At 47.4% G+C, this 12,617-nt stretch overlaps 1 protein-coding gene across 1 annotated transcript in view; it reads left to right on the top strand.

Moving 5' to 3' along the window:
* The window catches only part of nrxn1a (neurexin 1a), a 63,791-nt gene that overhangs the window by 33,531 nt on the left and 17,643 nt on the right, over positions 1-12,617 (top strand). Inside the window, 5 exon segments of the mRNA XM_056297740.1 lie at positions 81-228; positions 1,815-1,945; positions 5,177-5,429; positions 8,568-8,771; positions 10,005-10,031. Of these exon segments, the coding sequence (XP_056153715.1) occupies positions 81-228; positions 1,815-1,945; positions 5,177-5,429; positions 8,568-8,771; positions 10,005-10,031 (763 nt within the window).

Below are 12,617 nucleotides of genomic sequence, written 5' to 3'. Positions count from 1 at the left end.
TTTCTTTTGTGTTCTTGCTAGCTGTCAACGACACTGCCCTTTGCAGGACGGTCACACTATGTCTCTGGTTGCACTCGCAGGTGGACTTCTTTGCCATTGAGATGCTGGACGGCCACCTGTACCTGCTGCTGGACATGGGCTCAGGAACCTCCAAGACCAAGGCCATCGACAGGAAGGTAAACGATGGGGAGTGGTACCATGTGGACTTCCAGAGGGACGGACGCTCAGGTAAACTTACAGCTCTCAGTTTTAACCTAGACCCTGAGGGTGGAAGAGTGGGGATTGAATGGAAATAATAACAGGGGTTTTGGACACTAATTTTGCATGGCCATTTAGTTGTAATTTCTCTGCATTTTCCACAGGATTGTAATTTGTAGGTACTGAGTGTTCATTTCAAACTAACCCGTGGTGAAAACAATAACACTTATCATTGTTCAGGCAATGAGTAGTATTTATATGATGATCATAGCAGTATATGATTATGAGAAACAAACACAACTAGAAGAGTGCACTCAGTAGAGTGCAGATCCCCGCCAGGAGCATCTCCCCTTCTCCGGTGCTCGGATTTAAGCGAAAAACCAGCTGAAGAGTTAGCACTCAATTGCGGTATAAAACAGGTTTTTCAAAGGTTTTGAATCACTGCAACCACAAGAGGTCCTTGATCGTGCAGTCATAACTGCACAAAAATGATTAAGCTGACAGGCCCAGTAGTGTGCGAGATTAGCCACGGTTGCACGGGTGCATAATTTTACAACTCGAGTACTACTTTACTGGAAAAACTTGAGTAGTCACGGGGGGTGGGGTGGGGGGGGGTGTCTTGCATCAATTAAAAGACCATGCAACTATGATGGGGTTGGTCTCAGCATCTAGAGGAAAGCACAAAATCAGTGATGTCATACGAAGATAACACTTGGTCTTACCTTATGCAATGGTGAAGTATGGATGATACTGACGATATTTTAACATAATTGTCACCAGTGTTGTAAAGTAGCCCAAGATAGAAAGTTCAGTCAGCAAAGTGGGTGCTTTGTTTTTCTGGTTTTGTTTTTTTTTGTGTTTTTTTTTTTTTTTAATTTGGTATCTGCAGTCGCCATCCCTCCTCTTGGTTACAAAGGGCTCTAACTGGAAACTGAGTGTGCACGATATGATCGGATAGATACACGCACACACAGACAGAAAAAACAGTGTTTTTCCTACCATAATAAGACTTTGGTGCAGCGCCAAAGTCGGTCTAATGGGAAATATGGGGAAAAAAGGTTTTTAATACGCAGCGCTCACACTAAGAATTTCCAGCCAATACAATGGTTTTTCCTATCAGTCTGTGGATGCACAGCCTCCTAGGCGGGCCCTCGCGCATGCACACATATGTACACGGTTGACTTGGATCAGGCTGCGACAGAGAGCAGCGCTGGCCAAGCGAGCGAGATAGTGTAATGAAGAGAAGGGAGGGGCAATTGCAAGAAAACACTTTTTTCCAAGTTTTTTTAACCACCGCAACCACGAGAGGTTCTTCATCATACAGTCATAACTGCACAAAAAAATTTAGGCTGATAGGTCCAGTAGTTTGCGAGATTAGACGCACACACACACACACACACACACACACACACACACACACACACACACACACACACACACACACACACAGAAACACAGATGCAACCAAACACAAAATCTCCTCCAGGCTATCCGCTTGGGGGGAATAATGAAGATGACAATGATTTTGGTGATGATAGAGGGATGATAGTTTTGATCTGACTGGTGTTATTGATGACAGAATTACAAGGTTGCGGTGTTTTGTCGGTTTGAACCAGGAACCATCTCGGTGAACAGTGTGCGTACGGGGTACACGGCCCCCGGTGACAGCGAGATTCTGGACCTGGACGACATTCTGTACCTCGGAGGACTACCGGAGGACCGCGCTGGACTCATCTTTCCTACCGAGGTGTGTGAGTTTATCCGTGTGTTTGCTGCCATTGTAGTCTGCATCTGTTGTTATCTCTTGACACAAGTGATCAATCACAAGTTAACCTGATAAGGGGTGTCCGGGTGGCATGGCAGTCTATTCCGTTGCCTACCAACACAAGGATCACTGGTTCGAACCCCCATGTTACCTCTGGCTTGGTCGGGGGTCCCTACAGACACAATTGGCCGTGTCTGCGGATCGGAAGCCGGATGTGGGTATGTGCCTGGTCACTGCACTAGTGCTTCCTCTGGTCAGTCGGGGCGCCTGTTCGGGGGGGGAGGGGGACTAGCGTGATCCTCCCATGCGCTATGTCCCCCTGGCAAAACTCCTCACTGTCAGGTGAAAAGAAGTGGCTGGCAACTCCACATGTATAGGAGGAGGCATGTGGTAGTCTGCAGCCCTCCCCGGATTGGCAGAGGAGGTGGAGCATCGACCAGGACGGCTCGGAAGAGTGGGGTAATTGGCCAGATACAACTGGGGAGAAAAGGGGGGGGGTTAACCTCATAAACTTGGTTTGGCAAAGTGTAGAAGGTGTAGTATGGTGAGGAGCAGTGATTCTCAGTCCATTCCTTGGAGAACCAGATTTCTTGGTTGTGTCAGAATATCCATACTACGGCTGTAGTACATACTACATAATACCCAGTTTTTGTATACTGTGCTAAAATGTTTGTAGTATGGAAAAAATCTTGCATATTAAAAATACCAGGATGGTGTGCGTCCCAGTAGTGTAGCGGTCTATTCCGTTGCCTACCAGCACGGGATTGCCAGGTCGAATCCCAGTGTTACCTCTGGCTTGGCCGGGCATCCCTACAGACACAATTGGCCGCGTCTGCGGGTGAGAAGTCAGATGTGGGTATTTGTCCTGGTCACTTGCACTAGCGCCTCCTCTGGTCGGTCGGGGCACCCTACGGATCGGCAGAGAGGGGGTGGTACAGCGACCAGGATGGCTCAAAAAGAGCGGGGTAATTGGCCAGGTACAACTGGGGAGAAAATTAGGGAAAAAAATATCAGGATGTATATTACTTTCACCCAAAAAAACTAACATGAGTTGACTGGACACTAGTCCAAAAAGAAAATGGCGATTTTGCATGGTTACCATGGCGATATAGGTTGTGTGAGCCGTACCCACTTGCTGTCTCTTACGCTGGTTGACTGAGGACAGTATAATAGAATTTTGCCGCATACTAAACACATTTTGATGGATAGTAAGTACTAAGCAGTACGTATGTAGCATTGTTAATATGCACTATGTTCTGTTAGTATGTTGTGTGTAGCCCATCTCTTCAGAAGCTGTGTCAGAATTGCTCATACATATGCAAATACAGCATACTAGTATGTACATTTTACTATGTTTTACTATGTTAGTATGTAAATTTAGCCTAGACAACGTTTGTGTATTAATACTACATAGAGGAAAATATAGAGCTTATGGTCAGCTAATGATCAAAACCGCCCAGTTATTGGTTGATTTCATGGAAACAGTTGGTCAGAAAGAAATTTTCCAAAGCAATATGGCAAACAACAAAGCGGGAGGAGCAGCAGCTAACGCCTGCAAATTCAAATGTATTTTTTAACAATTTCATGATGAACTAGAGGAGTGCACTCAGTAGGGTGTAGATCTCCACCGGGCATACGTATCGGTCCTTCTCCGCTGTTCAGACTTGGCAACAAATCCTTTATTCACCTACCGGGAGAAGGGAAATACACGCACACATGGACAGAGAAACCAGACTTTTGCACAGCACCCAAGTCGATTGAACAGGAAATTTGGAAAAAAGAAAGTTGTTAATATGCAGCACTCAAGCTGAAAAAGAAAACTACCCAATAAAAGCGTTTTGCCTGTCAGTCTGTGGATGTGCAGCCTCCGAGGTGGAGCCTCGCACGAAAGCGATCAAATCTGACATGAAATGACAGAGATCAGGCTATCATAATTACAAAGCCCTTATTAAAAGACTTCAAATGTGTTTAACCATCGTGGTTTCCATGATATAAAATGAATGAAGGTGAATGGCTGCTCTGCTGATTGACTTTCATTCATAAACCCCAGTAAGAAAATATAGCTCAGCCCTGGGAAATGTTTTATTGTAGCTACTGAGGTGATTTCCAGCTGTGACTGTAATTAATCCTACTCTAGAAATTGCATTTTTATAGTGGAGTTTAAACACTGGAAACTATGGCACTTTGGTATGGCGGCAAATAAAGTGAATTATTTTTGGTTTAACCAGTGTTCCCCCAGTTCTGCTGTGCTGAGCTCAGCAGTGAATGATTTGCTGACTTGCAAAATATGATCGACTTCTCGTTTACGTCCAAGACTCATACCCGAATACATAATGTTTTGGTTCTGACACTGTCGTTGCCTGACTCAACCGTAGATGTGAGTCACGCATGTGCACGGTTGACTCAGATCAGGCAGCAACTGAAAGCAGCGTTGGTCGAGCGAGCTAGAGAGTGAATGAGGAGAGGGAGCAGCAATAGCGAGAACAAATGTTTTTCAAAAATTTTGAATTACCGCAACCACAAGAGGCTCATGCAGTCATAACCGTGCACAAAAAAAATGTTAGGCTGATAGGCCCAGTAGTTTGCGTGATTAGCCACGGATAGATACACACACAAACCCACACACATATATATACACACACACATACATGCGCACATGTGCAACCAAACAATGCAATATCCCCTCCAGGCTACCGATTGATGGTGATAAATATACTTTTAGCATACTTAAAGACTTAAGCAAAAGCAAAGAAGTTCTTCTGATGTTACGAAGGGTCGCCTCTGCTTGGATGTGGGTCCACTGGTTATAACATACGTAGTACGTGGTGCCTCCTGCATTCTGAATTCAGCATTCTTAATAGTGTATCCCAATAATGTGCAGCATATACAACAACATAAGTATGTGGACGGTACCAAGAAAACACAGCAGGTGAATGTTCCCCGGGACCCGCGGTACTGCTGGTTTTCAATTCAGCCAGGGAACCACTAATGCTGTAGTGGATTACATTCAGCTGTTGGGTAAGGTATTTCAGCCATCTAACCAGGGGGTTTTGAGACCTGGCACAACAGCTGGATGTTATTAACTACCTGGCAGAATCTACCCCTGCTGGTATAGAACGTTTAAATATAACAAAACAAAAATGTAAATGACACTAAACCAAACTAAACTCATTGTTATGCAAGTCAGATCAGTCGATGTGATTCCCTACCCAGGTGTGGACTGCTCTGCTGAACTATGGCTACGTGGGCTGCATCAGGGACCTGTTCGTGGATGGCCAGAGCAAAGACATCCGACGGCTGGCGGAGGCCCAGCGGGCGGTGGGGGTGAAGCCCTCGTGCTCCAGGGAGGCTCCAAAACAGTGTCTGTCCAACCCCTGCCAGCACAGCGGCATCTGCAGGGAGGGCTGGAACCGCTACGTCTGTGACTGCTCCGGGACCGGCTACCTGGGGCGGTCCTGCGAGAGAGGTGAGACTCAAACGGTGCCAGGCGGGAGGGTGGAGCGAGAATGGGATTCAGGGGAAGGGGGGCAGGAAGCATGGGGAGGTGAGAAGAGGAAACCGAGGGAAGCGTAGAGAAGAACAGGCAAAGGTGGTCGGGTGGATGCGACAGGAGAAGAGTTGAAAATGAGTAAGCCTCCAAAGAAAAACAAAAAACCTTCTGTATCAGAATGGCTTCATGTTTTTCACTCCAGGAACCCCATTTCTCTGAAAAGAGGGAAAAGAAAAAGGGAGCTGGAGGTGAGGAGAGGGAGGGTGTAAGGGGGATGTGGAGAGAGGATTGTGTGACTATTTGGAGACCTGGTTGGAGGGGTGGGGTGGGGTGGGATTGGGGGGGTACTTGAAGAGTGAGAGGACATGGACGTGGACATGGAGATTGGGAATCGATGGGAGAGGAAGTGTGCAGAACGAAAGTGGGAGCACGAAGTGTGACAGAGGATCGCGGAGAGAGAGAGAGAGAGAGAGAGAGAGAGAGAGAGAGAGAGAGAGAGAGAGAGAGAGAGAGAGAGAGAGAGAGAGAGAGAGAGAGAGAGAGCGAGTGAGTGGAAGCGATAGAGAGCTGTGGAGGTAGAAGTGGGTAGAACCACCAGGCTGGAACCGCCATATGACAGCAGGTAGAGAGTCGGGTGATGAGAGATGGGAGTAGAGGGGTCAACAGAGAGAGACAAAGAAAGAGAAAGAGGGAATGGAGAGAAAAGGCATGATTCGGAGGAAAAAAAAATCAATTGTCATTCAGGAAATACAGAGCTGTGGAGAGAAAGTAAGACTCAGGCAATGGACAGAGAGACTGGAACAGTGCTGTTTAAGACAGAGATATAGTAGTTAGCCAACAAGAGGGAAGGTGATGCTAGGCTTGCCACAGAGGCTGGCACTTGTGAAGTGATACTGGTATTTAATGGGAGACATACACTGACACACACACACACACACACACACACACACATACACTGATGTCTGAAAAATGTGTATTCTTCCAAGTCTCTTCATTAAAAGGACAGCGATCTGCTCTGTCCCTCCCTCCCTCCCTCCCTCTCTTTCTCTCTCTCTCTCTCTCTCTCTGTCTCTGTCTCTCTCTCGCTCTCATTTCTAGCTATATCCCTCCCTGTTTTCATCTCTCTCTCTGTGTGTATTGAGGGGTCACTAACTGGTGGTTCAGTGGATTAAAGGAAGCACAGATGGAGAAACAGATGGAGAGAGTGATTGGCCGTGTTTACTCCCTCTACCTGCGGTTTTTCTCCCTCCTCTTCTCCTCCCTCGTTCTCCCCCTCTCCTTTGTTCCCCCCTTTCTCCACTGTAGTGGACAAAGATGGCTGATCGTTTCATAAAGAGCAGACACACTTCCAAGGACACTTGCACATTTCTTCACATATTCCACCCTTTGTTTCCCTCACCCGATGCTATTTGCCCTGCCTGCCTTCTTTCTTCTTTCTTTCTTTTTTTGCTGTTGTTGTTCAAACGCTCTCTCTCTCTCTCTCTCTCTCTCTCTCTCTCTCTCTCTCTCTCTCTCTCTCTCTCTCTCTCTCTCTCTCTCTCTCTCTCACTCCCTGTCTTTCTTTCACACTCTGTCTTTCTGTCTCTATGTCTGCCCCCTCTGTTTGCCGGGTGAAGAGTGAGTCAGGTACTATGGTGAAGAAAATTTAGTCAGCAGTGTGTGTGTGTGTGTGTGTGTGTGTGTGTGTGTGTGTGTGTGTGTGTGTGTGTGTGTGTGTGTGTGAAAATGCGTGGGTGGGTGGATATGTATGGGTGTCTGTTAGTTATGTTATCTGTGATATAACAGGCCAACCACCTCCTTTTTCCTCAAGTTAATGAGGATTCATTTGCATTTTAGCCAAGAGCTTTTTTCCCCTCTCCTCTACCCTGACTTCTCTCTCTCTCTCTCTCTCTGTCTGCCTGTCTCTCTCTGTCTGCCTGTCTCTCTCTCCCTCCTTCTCTTTCCCCTTCGCTCACACTCTTTCTCTCTTATTCTGTCTTTCTGTCTGCCTCACTCTCTATTCACTCTCTCCCTCTTTCTCTCCCCTTGCTCTCTTGCTTTACTGAGCCCTCCTCTATCCGCACTTAAATTCGCTCACTTACTCCGACACGCATTCTCTGTTTCACACTCGCAGACACACACACACACACACACACACACACACACACACACACACACACACACACACACACACACACACACACACACACACACACACACACAGACTATCTCTCTCTCTCGCTCTCCCAGCTCATCAGTATTCATGAGGCCTCCCTCTCTTCCTGTTCTCTCATTTTCGCCTCGGCTCCAACGGTCTCCCACGGAAACGGGCAGAGAGAGAGAGAGAGAGAGAGAGAGCGAGAATGAAGGAGGGATGAAGCAAGAGAGCGGTAGAGGAACAGAGAGAAGGTGGTGAGGAGCGATAGAGATGCAGCGACAGGCAGAGTGTGTTTAGCTGTGTACGTAATTGGCCAATAAAAAAGCAGGGTCCTCGGAGGAAAACAGTTTAGTGGCCAGGGATTGGCCCCAGCAGGCAGCAGGGAACAGAAGATTATGAATATGCAAATGAATGTGCAAAAGACATTAAAGTGGAATCACCTGAGCTTGTTACATTATGACTCTGGGGTCTGGGATGTCGGCGGCGGTGGCTAACACAGTCGCTGCCACGCATTCTGATTTCACCTGCCAACCAGCCGAGTCTACTTTACATATTCTCTCTCTAAAACAGAGCGATCAATGAATGGGGACAAAGGAGACGAGCTAAATTTAGGAGGAGCGAGGTGCAGAGTTTGAGCCATAACTCAACATTACATGGGTGGGAACAAGGGAAGTGTAGCCCCTCTGTGTCACACTTTGTCATGTTTAAAGTCAATTCGCTCAGCTTCAAATTGCCTTTGCCCCCCCCACGCCTCCTTTTCTCTCTCACCACTCACCTCTTTTCTCCCTGTCAATCATCTTTTCTCTCCGTCTCTGTTGTTGCATCTCCCTCTACCTACCGCTCTCTCTCACGCTCTCTCTGTCTCTCCACTGCACTCCCCGTATCGCTCTTCCTCCGCCTCCCTTCCTCTTTTTGTTGCTCATCGTTCGCCCTCTGTATCACTGCACGTCTCTTGTCTCTCTCCATCCGTCTCGCAGATGCCACCATTCTGTCGTACGACGGCAGCAAGTTTATGAAGGTGCAGTTGCCCGTGGCCATGCACACTGAGGCAGAGGACGTGTCACTACGCTTTCGGTCCCAGAGGGCCTATGGCGTTCTCATGGCAACCACGTCTCGCAACTCTGCAGACACCCTTCGCCTGGAGCTAGACGGGGGCCGCGTCCGACTCACTGTCAACCTGGGTACGCACACAAACACAAACAAACACACACACAACTCGCCATGGTTTAATTACCTGTCAGGGGACTGCAGCAGAAACTGGCCTCTTGCTTACTGTGGCACATTTACAGAAATACCATTAAATGTTTATTAATAATACACTTTCCCTAGAAAACAACCTACGTCCTGACATCTGTGTGGACATTCTTGTGGGTTTGTTGTGTTTGGTCATGTTTAATATGGCTCTTTTAAGTGCACAGGAAAACAGATTTTTAGCAGTGACATTGACTTTATGCTGTATATTGTATATTGCTGCCGCGATATACTTTAGCTGATCATCGAAACTGAAAATAACCAAGCATATGTGTGCACACAACTGTTGATTATTGCAATTGTCTATGCTTTTGTACTGAACAGAGGGTCGAGCCTCAGCCTGCATTCTCTGCTCACTCCCAGACGACCTGTGCATCCCCGCTACACTCAACACGCACAAATAACACATATTCCCCTCTACCTAACATGCTTACTTTTAACACCCCCCTACCGCACACATTTATATGCAACCACACTTGTACCTTCCACAAACATACTTACATCTCTAGGACAACATAAACACACCCTGTGGCGTACACTCACAGGCTTCTGAAAGGGTGCACTTGATGGTCTCTGGTTGTCTGCAGCCACGTTTCTGCTGTGGTTGACACCGCACGACACACCAAGGCAATCATGGGTGAAAAAGGGGCCAAGTCCTCAGACCTCTTGGCCTGCCGTGTGCCTCCCCTTGCCAAGTTTGGCGCTTTGCTTTCGGGCGACAAAATAATGGGAATGTGTTAGACGTCACCAGACAGACACATGTACCCGCCTCAGTCTCCAGATGCTTTTGGTTGGTGACTGAGAATGTCGCTCAAGCTGGAGCAGCCAATGACCACACTGCTGTTGCTGGGACCGACACACTCTCCTTCTCGCGATGGATTAAATGACAGAAACTGATTTGTCTGATCTAGTTCATAGATATGGCGATAAATATATAGACTCCCTTTTCCCAGCTCCCTGTGGGCTAAATCCAAGGTGCCAGTGACTTTTTTTACTACCACGTTCACTGATGCGATCAAGTCCATTTTGTTGTCCTGTTGCAAAGGAAGGTGTGTCTCAGCACAGTAGGTGTGTGTGTGTCAGGTGTGTCAGTGTGTGTGTCCCCAGTGCGTGGAGTTTGTGTGTGTGTGCAGCATTAACCCTCTGCTCTGCTCTCCCTCCAGACTGTATCAGGATTAACTGTACTGCCAGTAAGTGGCCCTCCATCTCACCTAAACCCTGTTCCCCTTACTGTGTGTGTGTGTGTGTATGTGGGTGTGTGTGTGTGTGTGTCCGTGTGTGTGTCTATTTGTCAGGCCATCTTTCTGTCCATCAGTCTGTCTCTGTCTCTTGTTTGTTTTCCCATCAGTTTCTCTAATGTTCTATTTCTTTACGTCTCCCTGACTCAAATGATCTTCATGCCATGTGCCTGTGTGAACATGTGCCTCTTTGCGGCCTTGTGCGTGTGCGTGCGTGCACACACACTCATGCTTGTGTGCATTCTTTTGCACAAGCGTGTCAGCCTGTTCAACGACTCCTCAGGAGTGGTGAGATTTTTGCTGAGGGCCAGGGTTTTCCAGGTCGGCCATTTTAGCAAAGAGAAACAGACGGGAGGGAGGACCTAGGAGATGGAGGGGAGGGGGGATGGAGGCAGTGAGAGAGAGGAGAGGGGGTGGAGGGACAGATACCGAGAGAGAAAAAGAGAGAGCTTGTGCAGGGACAAGAGCTAAGTGTGAGGTGTTGGGGGGGGGGGGGGGGCCGCCGGAGCGATATGAGGAAGAATGGGAGCTTGAGGGAGAGCGGAATTGCTAGGTGTGGAATGTTTCTGTTGTGATTGGATGAAAGCTGCCCAGGGTTGCTGGCTAATTACTTCTCCTTCACACCGAAGACAAAAGACGCGTTCTCCCTCTGTTTCCTCTTGCCCCTCATCCCGCTGTCGCGCTTCATTCCAACTGCTGTCGGATGGGCTTCTTTGTTTGCACATTGTATCTTTCTAAACAGTGCACGGAGGAATTTGGGTAATGATTTGTGTGTTTGTGTATGTGTGTGTTTGTGCGGCTGTGTGTGTGTGTTTGTGCGGCTGTGCCTGTGTGAGTGACTGACTACATGCTGTGCATTCTTCTGGAAGCTCCATCTCCCATCTGTGTGTGTGTGTGTGTGTGTGTGTGTGTGTGTGTGTGTGTGTGTGTGTGTGTGTGTGTGTGTGTGTGTGTGTTGTGTGTGTGTGTGTGTGTGTGGTGTGTGCGGGTGCACATACGCGCATGTGATTCTGTGGCTGTTGTCACAAATGGACTTGAATCCCTGATGAAGTTTAATTCCCTCGTGTGGGGTTTCTCTCTCTCTCTCTCTCGTGACCGGAGAGAGAGAGCGAGAGAGCGAGAGACAGGATAGAAATAAAGAGGGGGAGCAGAGAGAGGCTAGAACGCTCCATGGTGGCAAAAAGGAGTGGTGAAATGGACGACTGCGGTTGCCATAGAAACCCAACTAGCCGCACTGTTGCTAAACTGCACGTCTGTCAGACAGTTTTAGACTGGTTGGCTCAATGAACGTTTCAGTGGGCAGCCACTTTACCAGCACATCGTGTGTATGTCATGAATTATACATCTGATTATTCAGGCAGGAGTAATAAAGAAAATGTATTTAAAAGCCCAGCGCCACTAAAATGGCCCACTCAGCAGTCAAATAAAAGCCTCAGCGTGGTAAAGGTTTTGCAGCTTATTCCTCAGAAACACCATTATTTGGAGCGGATGAAATATGCAAAACTCTAGTCTTTTTTTTGTTTTGTTACGTCGCTCTTATAATCTCCAGTAGCTTTTGCCGCTATTGCCATTTAGCTTGGGTTCTGTTTGTGTTGTGATGGAGAGTCTCCTCTGGTTTTCTCATTTGAATTGTGTGTCTCCTTGTTGTCTTTGCGTGCAGCAGAGGCAGAGGTGCATAATGCATCAATCACGGCACAAACACACAACCCTATGAGCTGACCATGCCACTCTATTACCGCTGACCCCAGAGGAATAACTGTGTGTGTGTGTGTGTGTGTGTGTGTGTGTGTGTGTGTGTGTGTGTGTGTGTGTGTGTGTGTGTGTGTGTGTGTGTGTGTGTGTGTGTGTTTCTGCTCGTTCCTAGGTCGACATGGATCACTGCATCAATTTCGCATCAGCCTTGCTCAACCTTTGGCTGTTATGTTCCATACTCAAACACACACACACACACACACACACACACACACACACACACATACACACACACGCACACATATGCAAAATAAATCACAATTTCTGTCCCTCACTTAGTGCCAGGCAGTGATCCATGGTAACAGGATGAGATGCTCATGCCCAGAGCACAGCTGAGTCTTCTCTGGGGACCGTTATGTCCTATCTAAACACTAAATACACTTTTTCAGCTGTGTACACACACATACACACACAGTGACCCACACACATACACACACCTGGAGACTGTAAGTGCCATATCCATTTTAACGGACTCACTATTTTGTTTCATTTTGATTAATGGTGCCTGTGTGTGTGTGTGTGTGTGTGTGTGTGTGTGTGTGTGTGTGTGTGTGTGTGTGTGTGTGTGTGTGTACATGTGTACATGACTTTCTGTGTCTGCTTTTTAATGGGTGTGTGTGTGTGTGTGTGTGTGTGTGTACATGATGTACTTGTATGTCCACAGATGACATTTTCCAAAGCAAAATCCGTTTTGGGCGGTTTACTTCTTGTCCCTGGTTTTGGTCTATGATCTATAGGTCACCGTCTGTGGAGTCACTCGCACTCACGGCATCGCCTTCAACAAAC

The sequence above is a fragment of the Lampris incognitus genome, chromosome 17, assembly GCF_029633865.1.
Source record: "Lampris incognitus isolate fLamInc1 chromosome 17, fLamInc1.hap2, whole genome shotgun sequence".
NCBI classification, from domain to species: Eukaryota; Metazoa; Chordata; class Actinopteri; order Lampriformes; family Lampridae; genus Lampris; species Lampris incognitus.
This window is presented reverse-complemented; position numbering and strand designations above follow the sequence as displayed.